The sequence below is a fragment of the Hypanus sabinus genome, chromosome 2 (assembly GCF_030144855.1).
Source record: "Hypanus sabinus isolate sHypSab1 chromosome 2, sHypSab1.hap1, whole genome shotgun sequence".
NCBI classification, from domain to species: domain Eukaryota; kingdom Metazoa; phylum Chordata; class Chondrichthyes; order Myliobatiformes; family Dasyatidae; genus Hypanus; species Hypanus sabinus.
In genome coordinates this window covers 178,523,537-178,543,950 of record NC_082707.1, presented here as the reverse complement: position 1 = coordinate 178,543,950, position 20,414 = coordinate 178,523,537, and the positions used below count along the sequence as shown (strand labels likewise).

The following is a 20,414-nucleotide window of genomic DNA, read 5'->3' as shown; positions in this document are numbered from 1 at the left end:
GTCGGGGCAGGGGATGGCAAAGGGGAACCGTGAGAACTCGTCAATAACACTGAGAAAATAGACATTGCGGTCAGTGGAGGGAAGGGGGCCCTTAAAGTCAACACTCAGGCGTTCAAAAGGGCGGGTGGCCTTGACAAGTCGTGCCGTGTCAGGACAGTAGAAGTGCGGTTTGCACTCGGCGCAAATTTGGCAGTCCCTGGTCATCGTCCTGATGTCCTCCAGGGAGTACGGCAGGTTCCGAGCTTTCACAAAATGGTAAAATCGGGTGACCCCCGGATGGCAAAGTTGTGCATGAAGGGCGTACAGCTGGTCGAGCTGTGTGCTAGCACATGTTCCCCGGGATAGGGCATCAGGGGGCTCATTGAGTCTGCCAGGCCGGTACAGGATATCATAGGTGTAGGTGGAGAGTTCTATCCTCCACCGCAAAATCTTATCATTTTTGATCTTGCCCCGCTGTTGGTTGCTGAACAGGAACGCAACCGAGCGCTGGTCGGTCAGCACGGTGAATCTTTTGCCAGCAAGATAGTGCCTCCAGTGCCTAACAGCCTCCACTATGGCCTGGGCTTCTTTCTCCACCGCGGAGTGCCGAATTTCAGAGCCTTGGAGGGTGCGAGAAAAGAATGCTACTGGTCTGCCTTCCTGATTAAGGGTAGCAGCCAGAGCGAAATCGGAGGCATCACACTCCACTTGGAAGGGAGCGGTCTCGTCCACTGCATGCATCGTAGCTTTGGCAATGTCCGCTTTAATGCAGTTGAAGGCCGCGCAGGCCTCAGCAGAGAGGGGAAACGAGGTAGACTTGACCAGGGGGCGAGCCTTGTCTGCGTAATGGGGGACCCATTGGGCGTAATAGGAAAAAAAACCCAGGCACCGTCTGAGGGCCTTGAGAGTGGTGGGAAGAGGGAGCTCTAACAGGGGGCGCATACGTCCGGGATCAGGCCCAATAACCCCGTTTTCCACGACATACCCAAGTATAGCAAGGCGGGTGGTACCAAAAACACACTTGTCCCTGTTATAAGTAAGGTTCAGAGCTGCGGCCACTTGGAGAAACCGTTGGAGGTTGGCGTTGTGATCTGGCCTGTCATGACCACAGATGGTGATGTTATCCAGATAGGGAAATGTGGCCTGCAGTTGGTACTGGTCCACCATCCGGTCCATTTCCCTCTGGAAGACAGAGACACCATTCGTGACACCGAAAGGGACGCGCAGGAAGTGATAGAGCCGGCCGCCCGCCTCGAAGGCGGTGTAGGGGCGGTCCTCTGGGCAGATGGGGAGCTGGTGATAAGCGGATTTCAGATCTATTGTCGAGTACACCTTATACTGAGCAATCTGGTTGACCATATCCGCGATGCGGGGTAGGGGGTATGCGTCAAGCTGCGTAAACCTATTGATGGTTTGACTATAGTCCACCACCATCCTATCTTTCTGCCCAGTCCGAACAACAACTACCTGGGCCCTCCAAGGGCTTGTGCTCGGCTCAATGATCCCCTCCCTGAGCAGCCGCTGCACCTCCGACTGAATGAAGGCCCGGTCCCCCGCGCTGTACCTCCTGCTTTTGGTCGCCACAGGTTTACAGTCGGGGGTCAGGTTGGCGAACAGCAGTGGGGGAGGGACCTTGAGAGTGGAGAGGCTGCAAGTGTCGGTAGCGCAGCTGTCGGCCTGGTTCTGGATGGGATGTGTGTGCCCGTGTGTGTGTGTGGTCAGTAGCGGGGTATGTGAAGAAGTCCCACAAAACTGAGGATTCTTGACAGTGAGTGGTGGGAGGGGCCCGTCGTATACCATAGTCACACTTTCGAGATGGCTCTGGAAGTCCAGCCCCAATAGCACAGGTGCGCACAGATTAGGCATGACCAGCAGCTCAAAGTCCCGATATTCTGTGCCTTGCACCACCAAAGTCGCTACACAACCCGCCCGGATGTCTGCGGACTGCGACCCAGAGGCCAAATGGAACCTCTGACTTACCAGCCGCGTTGTAAGTCCACAGCGTTGCACTGTGTCCGGGTGAATAAAACTCCCAGTGCTGCCCGTGTCAAACAGGCATCTAGTCCGGTGCCCCTCCACCAGGATGTCCATCATGGACCTTGCAAGCTGGTGTGGGGCGCTTTGGTCGAGAGTCACAGTGGCCAGAGTTGGATCGCCGTCGGGGTACCCGGTAAGCATCGGAGGGCCGGGGGCGGGGCATGCTGACGTCGACAAAGATGGCCGCCCACATCCGGGGTACCCGGTCAGCATTCGAGGGTCGGGGGCGGGGCATGCTGACGTCGACAAAGATGGCCGCCCACATCCGGGGTACCCGGTCAGCATCGGAGGGTCGGGGGCGGGGCATGCTGACGCCGACAAAGATGGCCGCCCACATCCGGGGTACCCGGTCAGCATCGGAGGATCGGGGGCGGGGCGTACTGACGTCGACAAAGATGGCCGCCCACATCCCGGCATGCAAGATGGCGGCCCCCACGTTTCACCCGCAGCGCTGCACTCCGCTCGAGGTTGAGACTTACAGACCTTGGCGAAGTGGCCCCGCTTTCCGCAGCTGGAGCAGGTCGCTTCTCGCGCTGGACAGCGTTGTCGAGGATGTTTCTTTTGGCCACAGAAATAACAAAGCACGAGCTTCCGACGGGCTGCCGCTGTGGTCGGGTTCGGGGAGCTCGTGGAATCGCGACTGGCGGCGGCGTTGGCGAATTCGCTCCCGGGAGCCGGCGGTGGCGGGGTCTGAGGAGTCCACGGAACCGGCGGGGAATCGCACGACTGGACAGCGTCGGCGTTATGCAAAGCAGCTTCTAGAGCGTTGGCCTTCTCTATCGCCAAGCTTAAGGTAAGATCTGAGTTCTCCAGCAGCCGCTGGCGCATGTACACTGACCTCAGTCCCGTCACAAAGGCGTCTCGCACCAGCAGCTCCGCATGCTGTTCTGCCGTGAGCGTCTCGCAGTCGCAAGCTCGGACGAGTGTCTGTAGTGCTCGGAGAAACTCAGCGCACGATTCGCCAGGCCGCTGTTGCCGGGTAGCTAAACGATGTCTTGCGTAGACGGTGTTCACCGGCCGCAGGTACTGTCGTTTGAGGGCGTCCAGTGCCCCTTCGTAGGTCGGCAGGTCCCGGATAAAGGAGTAAACTTTGGAGGAGACCCTCGAGAGTAGGATTCTGTGCATAACGGCGGGTTCAGTCGCACGAAGCTCCGCCAAGTACGATTGGAAGCATGCAAGCCAGTGCTCAAAAGCGAGAGCTGCGTCAGGGTCTTGAGGGTCCAAATCCAACCGGTCCGGACGCAAAACGGGTTCCATGTTTTAAAACTTCCAGTCAATAAAATTGATGCACCATCAATAACTCACACTGAGACGTAGGCGAGATATCGGCTTTTATTGACTGGAAGAAGGAACCAGGAGTGAGTGTCTATCATACAAGGTCCTGGAGACTGAGGCCGATCTTCAGGCCGCAGGTCTCCTTTATACAGGGGCCTGTGGGAGGAGCCACAGGAGCAGTCAGCAGGGGCGTGTCCCGACAGGCACATAGTTCACCACAAATACTACGCCATTTTATATAAGGGACTTGAGCAGCTGTGTTTTCTGGTATCCGTGGGGGCTCCCAGAACCAATCCCCTGCGGATAATGAGGGCCAACTGCAGTGGTAGTTGCACACCTTTGTGATTGCATCTACGTGCTAGGCTCTGGATAGTCCTTCTGAGATAGCACAGAAGTCTGAAGTTGCTGACTCTCTACATCTCTGATCCAGCCTGTTGTCTCATCTTCCCCTTTCTGAAGTCGGTGATTAGTTCCCTGGTTCAGCTGATGACGGTGAGCCCTTGAAGCTGCACTCAACCAGCTGTTTCATCTCGTGTGCACCGACTCATCGCCCGCTCGTGATCTGTCAAACCACAGTGCTGTCGTTAGCAAACTTCCAGGCGGCTTTGGAGCGGTGCCTGATTACATCGCTGTAGGTCTCGAGTAGAAAGATAAACATGCAGCCGTGAGTGGCACCTGTGTTGCTGGGCAGTGAGAAGGAGAACGTTTTGCAGTAACAAACATGCAAAAAATCCCATTGGAATGCTCCCATGAAAGCAAAATCTCTTCATTGAAAGCCATGGAATTAAAGCCATCTTTAAAATAATATTCAAGGCATTTAGGGGTCTGGGTCAGCATAACGATGCGCTGTGAAAGACAATGTGTGTGGAGACATGAAAACATAGAAATCTACAGCACATTACAGGCCCTTCGGCCCACAATGTTGTGCCGACCATGTAACCTACTCTAGAAATTGCCTAGAATTACCCTACCACAGAGCCCTCCAATTTTCTAAGCTCCACGTACCTATCTAAGAGGCTCTTAAAATACCCTATTGTATCCACCACATATAATGAAGACTTAACTGAATTGATTTTTCCAAATAGACTGGCTGTAAAGTAGATGCAGATTGAACAGGATAATGTGACCTAGCAGAATGGAGAAAAGAGGTTGTGTTGGAGGCAAGTGCTTATTGTAGTTTAGATGTTGGATATGGTGTCAAATTAATTAAACTGTAGATCTCCCCAAAGTATCACGCAGAAAATGATAGAGGGACTCAATTAGGCAGGCAGCATCTGTGGAGGGGAATTAGCAGTCAATATTTTGTGCCAAGACCTTTCATCAGGACTGGAAAGGAAGAGGGCAGAAGCCCGAGTGAGAAGGTGGAGAAAGGGGAAGGAGTACAAGCTGGCAGGTGACAGGTGAGACCAGGTGAGGGGGAAGGTGGGTGTGTGGGGAGTGGGGATGATGTGTGGAAGGTGACAGGTGCTTGTCCCTCCAGCTTATCCCTGAGCAGTTAGGTGATTGCTGCCATTCTTCCAGAGAGTGGAAACTTGAACTGTGTCTAATGCTTTAGTGAAGTAAAACCAGATTAAGCTTCGGGCTCTTTAAACCAGCTGTAGAATTCGATGCTTCATTCTATTTTTTTAAATAGAAGTATGGAAATGAGTTTTTCGATAATCCCAGTCTGAACCAGAATGGTTCATATCCAATGTGGCAATTATTGAAATTACCTTGTATTTTCTATGCGCTCTTGATAAATTCCAAATAATAATAATAATAATAATAGTACTTTATTGATCCTGAGTGAGAAATTCGTTTGTTTCAGCAGCAACATTTAAAAACACTCTTAGCAGTGTGCAGACTTAACTGATAATAAATACAGAATAGCAATATACACTGTAATGATTTACCAATGTGCAATGTACAAAATAATAAAACAGAGACTATGATGTGTGTTTTCCTGTCCCACAGAGATGAGCTGTTATATATGTTTATTGCATTTGATAGGAAGGACTTTCTACAACGATCCTTGCGACAGCGGTGCTGAGTGAGTCGGTTCGAAAGGGCGCTCTGGGGCTTATTCAGTTGGTCATGGAGAGGACGTGCCAGAATGTCCATAATGGCTAACAGTCCTCCTCTCCACCGCTGACTCAAAGAGTCCGGGTTGCGGCTAAGGTTGGGTCCAGCCTTTCTGATGAGGTTATTTTGTCTTTTTGCATCACCGCCACCGATGCTGCTCCCCCAACGCAAAGCCACAAGGAAGACCGCACACGCTCCGACAGACTGGTGAAGGATTCCAACATCCTGCTGCTCACATTGAAGGTTCTCAGCTTCCTTAGAAAGCAGAGTCTGCTCATCTCCTTCCTGTGAACAGCCTTGGTGTCGGTTTTCCGGTCAAGCCTGTTGTCGAGGTGAACACCCAAGTATTTGTACTCCTCCACCACCGCAACCTCTTCTCCCAGAACGTGTCCAGGACTCGTCACAGTCCTCTTCCTCCAAAAATCAATCACCATCTCCCTGGTTTCGGCCACATTCAGGAGCAGCTGATTCTTCCCACACCACTCCACAAACGTACCCACCAGCCCTCTGTACTCCGACTCCTGCCCATCCCCGACGCACCCAACCGCCGCAGAGTCACCAGAGAACTCCTGCAAGTGGCCGGACTCAGATTTGTACTGGAAGTCTGTGGTGCACAGTGTGAACAGAAACAGAGACTGGACAGGCCCCTGTGGCACTCCAGTGCCTCTCACCACCATCTCAGACAGAGGACTACCCAGCCGCACAAACTGGGGTCTATCTGTCAGGTAGTCAGTAACCCAGGAGATAGTGGACTTGTCTACGCCCATCCCTTGCAGCTTCTCGCTCACAAGCAGTGGCTGGATCGTATTGAAGGCACTGGAGAAATCAAAAAAAATGAGATTCTCACAATGCCACCAGCATCATCCGAGTGAGCTTGCTGCAACAGGTAGATGATGGCATCACCCACTGCCACATGAGGTCGTTAGGAAACTGTAGAGGGTTCAATGAAGATCTCATCTGCTGTCCAAGGTAAGTCAGGACCAGCCTCTCCAGCACCTTCATCACATGAGATGTGAGGCCAATTGGTCTGTAGTCAATAATGTAAATTATGCAGGTAAGTATCATGATTTTATTTATATGCGGAACAAATCTCTTTTAGCTTTCTTTATATTCCAGATCCAGTATTGTCAGTCTTTAGTGGGTTGGGATTTAAATTAGCAGCCTTCCGCTGTGAGGTACACGCTGGATCACAGATGAGCTGGATTGGCATCCGGGTAACATGTGCCATCTAGTGGTCTGCTTCAGAATTGACAAGTCTAATCCTACACAAGAGAACAAACCCATTCATTACAATGAAAATAAAAGATTATGAGGATAATTTATTGACAGTTTATTGCCCTGGCTGAATTTTTCCCATATTTAAGACAGAGTAGTTTTTCTTTACATCTTAAATATCAATGGGGGCCAGCTGAAAATATGATTAATGGGGCTGGAGTAAACTCAAAAGAGGTTCACTGCCATGTTTTCATTAAGTACTCTTTTCAACAGTGTTTTTGAAGAGACTTTCATGTGGTTAACGTTTACAAGTGTTAGGACTTTGGATTCTGGGGTTGTAGCACTCTAACTGTGAAGTTACCAATATAATGAAGGACGGTTTGAGCACCGGCGGGGCAGAGGACCCTATACGCCAGTAACGTAATGGGGACGAGGTGGAGCACGCTGACTGAGGTATTGAGAGACTGAACAAAATCCTTAAAGTGCCCTGAAATAAAAATAGTGCATTTGCTGGAAATCTAGAAAGAAAATGCTGAAAAATCTCAGCAAGTCAGGTGGCATCTGTGGAAAGAGAAGCAGTCAGTGTTTCAGATAGAACATATTTCAGCAGAGTGCATGGCGGCACACTGCTGCTTTACAGCTTGTGGTGAACTACATATACCTGTCTGGAAATGCCCCTCTGCTGACTGCTCCTGTGGCTCCTCCCACAGACCCCTGGATAAAGGCAATTGGGGGCACTGCTCCCCCCTCAGTCTCCAGGATGTCGTGCCCCCTTTTTGCTGTTAATAAAAGCCTATCATTCACCTCCTGTCTCCGAGAGTTATTGATGGTGCATCAATTTTATTAACAGCGATTTTAAAACATGGAGAGCATCTTGGATTGGATTGGATTGGATCTCGACCCTCAATCCCAGGGAGCCAGTGACGCTTTCAAACTCTTGCTAGCATGCTTCGAATTGTACCTGGAGGAGATTCAAGTGACCGAGACCGCCACGATGCGCAGGGTTCTCCTCTCTAGGGTCAGTCCATGGGTCCACTCCATGATCAGGGACCAACCGAGCTACCAGGGTGTGATGGACACCCTCAAAAGACAGTACCTGCGGCCGTCTATGCAAGACATCGCTTAGCGACACGGCAGCAGCGGGCAGGAGAGTCGAGTGCTGAGTTTGTCTGGGCCCTACAGACACTCGTGCGGGCCTGCGACTGCCGGGGGCTGACGGCAGAACAGCATGCGGAGCTCCTAGTAAGAGACGCCTTCACCACGGGCATCAGATCAGTGTATGAGCACCAGCGGCTGCTAGAACACGCCTATCTTACCTTATGTTCGGTGATTGAGCTGGCCGACATGCTGGAGGCTGCTCTGCACAACGCTGACGCTCTCCAGGCGCGCGATCTCCCGCCGGCCTCGTGGACGCCACAGAACCTGCAACCCGCCGGTGAATCGACCACGGCTGCTACCAGTCACAAGTCATCGAAGTGTTACTTCTGCGGACTCAAGAAGCACCCCCGAAAATGCTGCCCGGCCTGAGGAGCTACCTGCTCCAGCTGCGGGAAGAAGGGCCACTTCGCCAAGGCCTGTAAGTCCAAACCCCGAGCGAGGTCGAGAAGCGCATGGTCCATGATGGACATCCTGGTGGAGGGGCACAGGACTAGCTGCCTGTTTGACACGGGCAGCACTGAGAGTTTTATTCACCCGGACACGGTGCAACGCTGCGGACTCGTGACACGGCCGGTAAGCCAGAGGGTCACCATGGCTTCTGGGTCGCATTCCACAGACATCTGGGGGGGGGTTGTGTAGCGACACTAGTGGTGCAGGGCACAGAATATCGGGACTTTACATTACTGGTCATGCCTCAACTGTGCGCCCCTGTGCTATTGGGGCTCGACTTCCAGAGCCACCTGAGAAGTGTGACAATGGAATATGACGGGCCCCTCCCACCAATCACTGTCAGAAATCCCCGGTTCTGTAGGAATTCGTCACATATCCCGCTACTGACCACACACACACACACACACACACACCCACGCATCCCACCCAGAACCATGCCGACAGCCTCGTTACTGACACCACTTGCAGCCTCTCCACCCTCAAGATCCCTCCCCCCACCGCTGTTCACCAACCTGACCCCCGACTGTAAACCTGTGGCAACTAAAAGCAGGAGGTACAGCGCGGGGGACAGGGCCTTCATTCAGTCAGAGGTGCAGCAGCTGCTCAGGGAGGGGATCATTAAGCCAAGCACAAGTCCTTGGAGGGCCCAGATGGTTGGTGTTCGAACCGGGCAGAAAAATAGAATGGTCGTGGACTATAGCCAGACCATCAATAGGTTCATGCAGCTTGACGTGTACCCCCTACCCCGCATCGCGGATATGGTCAATCAGATACTCAGTACAAGGTGTACTCGACCATAGACCTAAAATCCGCTTACCATCAGCTCCCCATCCGCCTGGAGGACCCCCCCCCCCGCCACACTGCCTTCGAGGCGGGCGGCAGGCTCTATCACTTCCTGCATGTCCCCTCCGGTGTCACGAATGGTGTCTCTGTCTTCCAGAGGGAAATGGACTGGATGGTGGACCAGTGCCAACTGAAGGCCACGTTCCCATATCTGGATAACATCACCATCTGCGGTCACGACACCAACCTCCAACAATTTTTCCAAGCGGCCAAAGCTTTTAACTTTACCTATAACAGGGACAAGTGTGTGTTCAGAACCACCCGACTCACTATCCTTGGGTATGCCGTGGAGAACGGGGTCATTGGCCCTGACCCCGACCGTATGTGCCCCCTGTTGGAACTCCCTCTTCCCACCACCCTCCGAGCCCTCAAACGGTGCCTGGGCTTCTTTTCCTATTACGCCCAATGGGTCCCTCACTATGCAGACAAGGCCCGCCCCCCCGCTCAAGTCCACCCCATTTCCCCTCTCAGCCGAGGCCCGCGCGGCCTTCAGCCGCATTAGAGGGGACATTGCCAAAGCAACGATGCATGCGGTGGACGAGACCATTCACTTCCAAGTAGAGAGTGACGCCTCCGACTTCACGCTGGCTGCTACCCTCAATCAGGCAGGAAGGCCGGTAGCATTCTTTTCTCGTACCCTTCAGGGCCCTGAAATTCGGCACCCTGCGGTGGAGAAAGAAGCCCAGGCCATAGTGGAAGCTATTAGGCACTGGAGGCACTATCTTGCCGGCAAAAGGTTCACCTTGCTGACTGACCAGCGCTCAGTTGCGTTCATGTTCAGCAACCAACAGCGGGGCAAAATCAAAAATGATAAAATTTTGAGGTGGAGAATTGAACTCTCCACCTACAACTATGATATCCTGTACCGGCCTGGCAGACTCAATGAGCCCCCTGATGCCCTATCCCGGGGAGCGTGTGCCAGCACACAGCTCAACCAGCTATACACCCTCCTTGCAGATCTTTGCCACCCCGGGGTCACCCGATTTTACCATTTTGTGAAAGCCCGGAACCTGCCTTACTCCCTGGAGGACATGAGGACGATGACCAGGGACTGCCAAATCTGCGCTGAGTGCAAACCGCACTTCTACCGTCCTGAAAAGGTGCAACTTATCAAGGCCACCCGCCCCTTTGAGTGACTGAGCGTCGACTTTAAGGGCCCCCTTCCCTCCACCGACCGCAATGTGTACTTCCTTAACATTATCGACGACTACTTGCGGTTCCCCTTTGCCATCCCCTGCCCCGATACCACTGCCACGTCTGTCATAAAAGCCCTGCACCAGCTCTTCACTCTGTTTGGATATCCCTGCTTTGTCCACAGTGATAGAGGGTCCTCGTTTATGAGTGATGAGCTGTGCCAATACCTGCTGTCTAGGGGTATTGCTACTAGTAGGACCACGAGCTATAATCCCCGGGGAAATGAACAGGCGGAGAGGGAGAATGCCATAGTGTGGAAGGCCACACTCTTAGCCCTTAGATCAAAGGGACTGCCGGTCTCTCGCTGGCAGGAGGTCCTCCCCGAGGCACTCCACTCTATCTGCTCCCTGTTATGTACGTCCACCAATGCCACCTCTCATGAGCGACTCTTTTCTTTTCCCAGGAATTCTGCCACTGGGACCACCCCACCGGCTTGGCTGACGTCCCCAGGGCCAGTGCTGCTCCGGAAACATGTGAGGAGCAATAAATCCTCCCCGATGGTCGAGAGGGTTCACCTTCTACATGCAAACCCCCAGAATGCCTACGTGGTCTTTCCTGATGGGCGGGGGGACATGGTCTCCATATACCTGTCAGAAACTTTGCCCTGTGGGGACTCATTTTTAAAACAAAGGAGGGGTGAATGTGGTAAACTATGTATACCTGTCTGGAAATGCCCCTCTGCTGACTGCTCCTGTGGTTCCTCCCACAGACCCCCGGATAAAGGCGATTGGGGCACTGCTCCCCCCTCAGTCTTCAACATGTCGTGCTCCCTTTTCGCTGTTAATAAAAGCCTATCGTTCACTTCCAGTCTCCTAGAGTTATTGATGGTGCATCACAACTTCAGACATTTTGTTTCAATCATCAGCTCTTCATTTCCCTCCATAGATGCTGCCTGACCTGCTGGGTTCCTCCAACGTTTTGTGTGTGGTGCGTTGGTTTTGGGCCCAACATCCAATTATGAGGAATGCAGACCAGAGATTATATTTCATTAGGCGTCTGTGGAGATTTGGTTTGTTAGCAAAGATTGTAGCATATTTCTACTGAATACTAAGGAGCACGTTCTGACTGGTTGCGTGGACACTGGAGAGACCCAAGACTGAGAGAGGCTGTGACACATCTCTGCAATTGCTTTCATAATTACACAATTAGGTGGATTTAGTAGACAAGGAGACAGAAGATTTAGATTTACAGCTAAGATGTGGGATGATAATCATCTATGGGAAGGGATACTTTCAAAAGGAGTCACTGAATATTACACCATAGAAGCCACTTTGTGGGCCATTGTGTCTACGCCAACAATCACGTACCCATTTATACCACTTGGCCCATATTCTTGCATTCCTTACCGTTACAAGTGCACAGCTCAGTGCTTCTTAAGTGTCGTGTGAATCACCTCTTCCACTGCCTCACCAGTTTATGCTAAACTGCAGCTTGCCACTTGTATGTTGCGGTATCTGAATCTGTATTGGGGGTTTTAATGCACTATAACCCTTGTGGTAGCACCTCGAGTCAGCTTTTAAAGACATATTTGCTTTTACTGTATCAGTGTGATGCTGGAATACCCGTGCATGTGCAAGTATGATTGATAGGGATCTCCCTTGGTTAGAGATTGCTGAAATTAAACTTTCTACATCAAGATATGATCTTACCAGAGAATCAGAAGTAGTTTCAGAAACATTGGCTTTCAGTAGTTGAATTCCAACGGTCAATTTAGTAGCGGAGCTCTATTAAAAGAACAGAAGTTGTGCCCAACTTAGTTTTTGGCAGTAAGTGTGTACTGTACTAGCTAAAATCACCCAGTCACCACACTATTCTTTATTTCTGTGACAATAATTGGGAACAAGTGACAGTGGTAGGAATAAACAGAAATGTTAAATGACAAGAGGTTAGGAAATTGTAATGTTGTGAGGGAGCTGCATGTTCTGGTACAAAAGACGATGAAAGCTGACAGGCAAATACAACCCGCATTTCGTAAGGCAGGTGATATCACAAGGGCTTTGAGTACAAGCTTAAGGATAGATGATTATTGGACTTGGAATTGGTTTATTATGGTCACATGGATGGAGATACAGCAAGAAGCTTATCTTGCACACTGTTTGTACTGATTATGACAGGGTGCACAGAGGTGGAACAAAATAAAACAGTGACAAATGCAGAACCAAGTGTAACAGCTACAGAGAAAGGGCAGTGCAGGTAGACCAATGGCCCCCAACCACTCGATGAGTGAAACACAAGCATCGCTCCAGAGTTTCTTTTGGAAGAGGTGGTAGGGGACATAAAAGGCCTAACGATGATGATAACACAGGGACAGCTGAGGCCAAGACTGCAAAAAAAGGCTTCCTTCAAGAGAAAATATGACCAGTCGTACGCAAAATATGGCTTGAATGCGACCGGTGACTTGTTCGCTCCAAGCCTCCTGTGTGTGGTATGTGGAGACAAGCTGTCTAATGAGGCAATGAAGCCCTCAAAACTGCTTCGGCACCTTGAGTCCAAGCACCCTGCACTTAACAACAAACCCGTTGAGCTTTCTGAGTGGAAAAACGTGAGCAAGCGGGACAGAAGCAAGTGCCGAGAGCCACCACCTCCACAAATGCTGCTGCTCTGAGAGCATCGTACTTAGTGGCTAGCTGTCTTGCTAAGGCTAGAAGCCTTTCACTGTTGGTGAAGAATTGATTCTGCTTGCTGCCAGGGACATGTGCCGTGAACTGTTGGGAGAAGCTGCAGCTAACAAGATGGCACAGGTTTCTCTTTCGGCTACCACAGTTTCAAGGAGAATCGATGACATGGCGGAGGACATCGAAGCACAGCTGTTGGAACGGTTTAACGGGTCACCATGGTATGCTATCCAGGTCGACGAGTCTACCAATGTTGACAACAAGGCAATACTGCTGGGTTATGTGCGACATGTATTTCAAGGCAATGTGCACGAGGATATGTTGTGTGCACTGCCGCTGCCAACTAACACAACTGGGGCAGAACTATTCAAGTCTTTGAATGACTACACGCCAGGCAAACTGGACTGGTCATTCTGTGTTGGAATATGCACAGACGGGGCTGCAGCTATGACTGGACGGCTGGCTGGTTTCACTACCCAAGTCAAAGAGGTTGCTCCTGAATGCCAGTCTACACACTGTCATACACAGGGAAATGCTGTCACCTGATTTTAACAGAGTGACGTTGTTGAAGTTATCAATCACAAAGCAAAAGCCCTTAACTCGCGTCTGTTTGAGCAGCTTTGCGAGGAAATGGATGCAGAGCACAAATGCCTTCTCTTACACACTGAAGTCAGGTGGCTATCGAGGGGGAGTGCCCTGGCCAGGGTTTTTGAGTTCAGAGAGCCGCTACAGAGATTTCCTTCAGGAAAAAGGTCACCACTGGCAGCACACTTCAGTGACGAGGAGTGGATAGCAAAACTCGCTTATCTGTGTGACATCTTCAACCTGCTCAGTGAACTCAATTTGTCACTCCAGGGGAGAATGACTTCAAGTTGGCAGATAAAGGGTCTGTTTTCAAAGCCAAACTGGAACTGTGGGGACAGTGAGTGAACAGGGGCATATTTGACATGTTCCCAACATTAGCTGGGATTTTGGGAGAGACTGACGCTGCACCGTCCTTCTCACAGCTGGTGTGCGATCACCCATCTTTGCTGTCGACAGAATTCAAGCATTACTTCCCAACTGCAAATGGCCCAAGACATGCAAAGGAGTGTGTCCGTGACCCATTTGTGAACGTCCCTGGTGAATCATCCATGTCAGTGCGGGAAGATCAACTCCTCGAGCTTGCAGATGACAGTGGGCTGAAAAGGATGTTTGACATAACATCTCTGTCAGCTTCTGGATCAAAGTCAAGGCCGAATATCCAGAGATAGCCATGAAAGCACTGAAAATGTTGCTTCCATTTCCAACATCATATCTCTGCGATACTGATGTGTTGCAATGATTTTATATGTTCATACGAGGAAAATATGCACTGTGTGTTTAATATCCAAACGTTACTTAAAATGTCATAACGCTATTGACTTATAAGTGACTTATAATTGACTTATCACTATATTCATGCGAGGAAAATGTGCGCTGTGTGTTTAATATTAAATTTGTTAGATAAACCCTTTTAGAAACGAAATTGAGTGTATTAGCCACTTATAGGTGACTTATAGTTGACTTATCACCTATATTCTGGTCGTGATTAACGCCCTCCGCGCCCCCATTGGCCGGTCTGCAAGAATATTGTCAATATTAAACCGGTCTGCGGTGCAAAAAAGGTTGATGACCCCTGAGGTAGACGAGCAGGTGCAAGGTCATGACGTGGTAGATTGTGAGGTCAAGAATCATTTTATCATATTAGGGAACTATTCAATAGAGAAGCCGTCTAGAGCCTGATGCTTTCAGGCTTTTGTATCTTCTACCCAAGGGGAGAAGAGAGAACGTCTGGGGTGGGTGGGGACTGACTATGCTGGTTTCTGTTCTGAGGCAGTGAGTCTGCAGAGGGGAGGCTTGTCCCGGTGACGTGCTGACTTGTGTCCAGATTCTCTGCAGATGCAGTCACCGTCCCAAGCTGTGACAGATCCAGGCCGGAGGCTTTTATGTGTATTGATACACGTCCTTGAAGGAACTGAAGATTCAGTTACTTGATTGAGTGCAAAATTATCAAAACAAGCAGAATCATACAAGCAATTCCAGACCTCCTCTCTGGCAAATCAGCCTAAGCTCCTGATCTGTGATGATCCCTGCCCCCAACCTCACTCCATTTTCAGCTATCCGTTTAGCTCACACTTCAGACCCTCGTTCTGGCTGCTAGCTCACCCACCTTCCTGACTCCTGATGTTCTCATCCTGATCAAGTCTTCAGCCAACCACTGACTTTTTATATTTGTTGGTTGCCAGCATAGGACTTCAAATGCAATCCGTCTCTCGTGATTGAATCTATCTCTATTCACCAAGCACCGGGGGAGAACCTTTCAGAGGAACAAGTGAAGCTTTATCAGCGGTCTCCAGAATATATAGCTGGGAATGCAGATCCACTGATATTAAATAAGTGAATGCTGACAATTTAGTGTACAGCAGCCATTGGACAATGGACCGCTCGATTGAGGGAAAAGTACACTTGCTCATTGCTATAAGTAGAAGCAGAGAGCTGAATTGCATATACAAATAAGAGAAAATCTGTAGATGCTGGAAATCCAAACAACACATACAAAAACTCAGGCCTGCTGAGTTCCTCCAGTATTTTTGTGTGAATTGCATATATATAATTACTGTAATTCATTTTTTTCTCTCTATTTATTTATTTCATTGTACTGCTGCCGTAAGGTTAACAAATTTCTCGACATACGCCCGTGATATTAAACTTGATTCTAATTCTGAACTGGTCATTCGGATCCCACGGAACAATAACCAACCTTTGGCTAACAAGCCGAGGGAGACTGTGCAGAGGGAAGAGCTTCACTATCTTTAGGGCAATGTTATTACCACGTTCAGCAGAATTAAGAGCATTCTTATTAACAGAGTGATTATAACAATTTTTGTTAGCATTTTGGGCATTGCAATATATTGCTATGTCTTCCTGTCACTGTTGCTGCCTTTATACAATACCCTGTGTTCTATTAATGAGAAATAAAGACTGAACAATTTGCATTAACTCTCTATTTGATTTAACTACCTTGGATCACCTTTATAATTCGTGGTCTGCAGCTAAGCAAGACAAAGAACTTAGAAAGACGAAGAATTGTAGGAGTCTAGGACCAGAGGGCACTGCCTCGGAATAGAGGGACGTCCGTTTAGAACAGAGGTGAGGGGGAACTTCTTTAGCCAGAGGGTGGTGAAGCTGTGGAATTCATTGCCACAGCCGGCTGCAGAGGCCAGCTTATTGGGTGTACTTAGAGTGGAGATCGATAAGTTCTTGATTCGCCAGGGCGTCAAACATCACATGGAGAAGATAGGAAAGTGGGATTGAGAGGGATAATATATCAGCCATAATGGAATAGAGGAGTAGACTCAATGGGCTGAATGGCCTAATTTTACTCCCATGTCTTATGGTTTTATGGTCTAAGAATGGTTTTGCAATTTTGTGTAGTGATTACCCTTTATTTACATATCCTCCAAAGTGACCTTTTATTTCCACTCCCTCCCTCCCACTTTCATTTCTATTTGTCACTTAATCTCAAATAATATAGAGAAAATATTTGGCAGGTTTGGATCAGAACTGGAATTTTTTAATCTCTTCTGAGTTCCTCTATCAGAGGCCTTTTTTGTTCTTTATTTCCCCCTCCCTCTGTTCTGTATCGTAAAACCTCTTCTCACTCCTAATGACCTAGACCTCCGACCAAACTTCGTTAATATTTTTGTTTAGTTAACTGTGCTAGATGTTGTCATTGTTGGATTCTCACACCCTCCTGCTCAATTTAAAGACATGGAGCTGTTGTAAGATTATCAGACCAGTACAAACCAATGTCCTTTCTGTGCCTCAATGTGAGGCTAGTTCATTACTCCTCACTGCTTGTCCACCCTCTTCCAACAAGGGGTGGGCATCCTCGAAAGCCACAGATAGCGATCTTGTTCCATTTGTCATTTTCCACGCTGGCTGGTACCACAATTCTTCACAAAACCATAAAACAAGATCTAAACTCTGTATTTTCAACATATCTTGATACATTCAAATCTGACAAATGCACCAAAGATCCCTTTTGCAAGTTTCCATTTATAATAATGGTGTTAAGAGATACAAAGAGAAATAAAATTGTATTTACATTGGTTATAAAATGTATAAATAAACCTGATTTAGAAATAGTCCAGGATATTGAAAACTGAAATGGTAAGTCCTACATTAACACGTAGGCGAATATATGGAAGTTCCGATGAAAATCAGAGCTGAAACGTGGTTTCACATTTCCCCTCAGGTGCTTGCTGAACTAGGAGCATTTGCCGACCACCTTTCAGATTTCCAGCCTCCGGTTTGATTTTTGTGACGTGTGGATAGAAGGAACCGTGGTCAATTGTCAACGAAAGAGAAGTCAGAAGGGTGGGAGGTCTCTTATGGGTGGGTTTTCAGTCTCTTCTGCCTGATTTGCCTGCTTGTATATGAAGTAATGGTCTTTTTGTGGCTGCATCTTCCGAAGAATGGACTTGAGATGGTGAGGGACGGCGTTATCAGCCAGTTGCATGCTCTTCTCCTCCACTACAAGGTGTATGCAGTAGTCCTCGGATTCTGAGACCCCAAACTTCCCAGCACACTGTTTGGACAGCTTCTCTGCAGTTGTCTCTGGGTTTATGGCAAATGTTTTGATGTTGCACCCATAGTCTAAGAAGCACACGCTCAGGAAATCCTGCAAAATGCGTAAGAAACAGATTGAAATCGAATGAAAAGGCAACAGATGTAAGCTGCATTTATCATTGCCAGCAGAGGGCGCTAGATACTGTAATCACAGCCTGCTGTTTCTTTGGAACGCAGGAAATTCTCTATCATCATCCGGTATATTTATTTACAATTACATTTCCCCCAAAAGGTGGCAGTATTTTTAGGGTTATTACTGCCCTGCTGCTAGCATTGGAGGAGTGGGAATTCTGACAGAACTCTTTTTCTCTCCGTTCCAGCTCCTGTATTTTCTGCTCTCAATCGACTGATAGTAAAAAAAACACGAGTAAGTTTGGAAATCCAAAGCAACATCAGCAAACTGCTGGAAGAACTCAGGTCGGGCAGCATCTATGGAAATGAATAAACAGTCAACGTTTTGGGCCGAGACCCTTCTTCAGGACTGAAAAGGAAGGGGGAGACGCCAGAATAAAAATGGGGGGGAGGGGGGCTAGAAGCTGATAGGTGAAGCCGGGAGGGAAAGAAAATTAAAGTGATGGAGAAGAAGTAATCTGAGAGGAGTGGAGACCCGGGGGAGGAGTTGGGTAGGTGAGAAGAGATAAGCGTCCAGGGAAGGGAGTTAAAGAAGAGGGGAGGGGAGGGAAGTTTTTTTTAACTGGAAGGAGAAATTGATATTCATGCCTCAGATTGGAGGCGAGCCAGATGGAACATAATCTGTTGGCTTCTCCACCCTGAGGGTGGCCTCAGCTTAACATGCTGGAATGGCAGTGGGAATCAGAATCAAAATGTTTGGTGGAAGGGGCCCAGGTGCCCATCAAAGTGGGCCCTAAATTACAACAGTCTCACCAAGGCAGAGGGGGCCGTATCAGGAGCTCTGGGCACACGAGATGACCCCAGCAGATTCTCAGATGAACTGATGCCTCAGCTGGAAGGACTGTTTGGCGTCCTGAATGGAGGTGAGGGAGGAGGCGTATGGGCCGGTGTAGCACTTTGTCCACTTGCAGGGGTAAGTGCCCGGAGGGAGATTAGTGGGGGAAGGGAGTCATGGAGGGAGCGATCACTGCAGAAAGTGGAATGAGGAGGTAAGGGTGGGTTTAATAATAGGATCCCTTTGGAGATGGCGGATATTGTGGGGAACGATGTGTTGGATGCAGAGTCTGGTGGGGTGGTGGGTAAGGACAAGAAGGAACTCTGTCACTGTTGAGGTGGTGGGATATTTGGGAAATGGAGGAAATGCAGGTAAGGGCAACATCAATGGTGGAGGAAGGGGAACTCCATTCTTTGAAGAAGGGGGTCATCTCTGAGGTCCTGGAAAGGAGAACGTTGTCCTACGACCAGCTGCAGTGAAGTTGAAGGAAATGAGAAAAGGACATAGCACTCTTACAGGAGACAGGGAGGGAAGAGGTATAATCAAGATAACCGTGGAGATCGGCAGGTTTATAAAAGATGTCAGTAGACAATTTGTCTCCAGCGATGGAGACAGAGAGATCAAGAAAGGGGGAAGAGGTGTCAAAAATAGACCAAGTGAATCGAAAAGTCGGGTGGAAGTTGGAGGCAAAGTTGATGAAATTGATGAGCTCAGCATGGGAAGCAGTTGTCAGGGTGGTGGAGTAGGAGTTGGGGAGTATCACTGTGGAAGGCTTGGAACATGGACTGTTGTACGTAGCCAATGAAGAGGCAGGCAAAGCTGGGGCCTGTATGGGTGTCCATGGCTAACCCTCTAGTCTGGAGAAAATAGGAGCAGCAAAAAGAGAAGTAGTGAGGGCGATGACTAGTTCTGTCAGATGGACGAGGGTGGTAGTGGAGGGAAGCTAGTTGAGTCTTTTATTGAGAAAGAAGCGGAGAGCTTTAAGGTATTTTTGATGGGGGATGGAAGTGTATAGGGACTGGACATCCACGGTGAAAGTGAGGCAGTCTGGGCCAGGCAGTGAAAGTTACTGAGATCATCTGGAGCAGAAGAGATGTCACAGAAGGCACTGAACCCGGGGGGATAGAATGGAATCGAGATATGATCACAAAGGCTGAGAAGAGTCTTGGCTGAAACATTGGCTCTTCATTCCTCTCCATAGATGCTGCCTGACCTGCTGAGTTCCTACAACATTTTGTGTGTGTTGCTCTGGATTTCCAGCATCTGCAGAATCTCCCGTGCCAAAGCTACAAACGATGAGCCCAAGAGCTCATTCCGTGTAATATTACATGGCTAAATGCTGGAAACATGGGAGGTCCCTTACAAATGATGGAATCTCACACGTGTATAATATGGCTATTGTGAAAAAAGATTCACTGAAATACATTTCACATTACTTTGGAAAATTAAGTATTTTTAGGACTTGATTCAAGAAAACAACATTAATATTCATTTAAAAAACTGGATACATAAAATAGAATTTCAACACACTGTAACTGTACACCCACAGCCGGTAGAGCAACACACACAAAATGGAGGAGGTCAGCTGGTCAGGCAGCGTTTATGGAGGGGAATAAACAGTTGACGTTTCAGGCTGAGACCTTTCATCAGTACTGGAGACTAGAAAGAAAGGGTGGTGGGGGAGCCATAATAAGAAGGTGTACCAGCTGGCAGATGATATACAGAGCCTGGTGAGGGGGGAAATAGGTGAGTGAGGGAGGGAGGATGAAGTGAGAAGCTGGGAGGTGATAGCTGGAAAAGGTCATAAACCCTGACCTCAGGCCCTGCTTGTGTGCAGTTTGCACGTACTCCCTCTGACCACGCGAGTTCCCTCCACGTGCTTGTTCCTCTCCCCTATCCCAAAGGTGTGCAGGCTGACCTTAATTGGCTACTGTAAATTGCCTCTGGTTTGTCATTGTATATAGAATCTGGGGGAAGCTGCTGGGAAAGTTGAAAGAATTAAAACTGGGGTTACTGTAAGGTTAGTC

At 49.1% G+C, this 20,414-nt stretch overlaps 1 protein-coding gene across 2 annotated transcripts in view; it reads right to left on the bottom strand.

The window, feature by feature from the left end:
• Positions 1-15,379: 15,379 nt before the first annotated feature.
• Positions 15,380-20,414, bottom strand: part of rin3 (Ras and Rab interactor 3) — a 115,149-nt gene continuing 110,114 nt past the window's right edge. The window contains exon 11 of one of the 2 annotated variants that reach the window (XM_059960164.1): positions 15,380-17,532. In XM_059960164.1, the coding sequence (XP_059816147.1) occupies positions 17,221-17,532 (312 nt within the window). In that variant the 3' untranslated portion in view covers positions 15,380-17,220. The remainder of the gene's footprint in view (positions 17,533-20,414) is intronic. The other variant, XM_059960174.1, reaches the window with a different exon arrangement.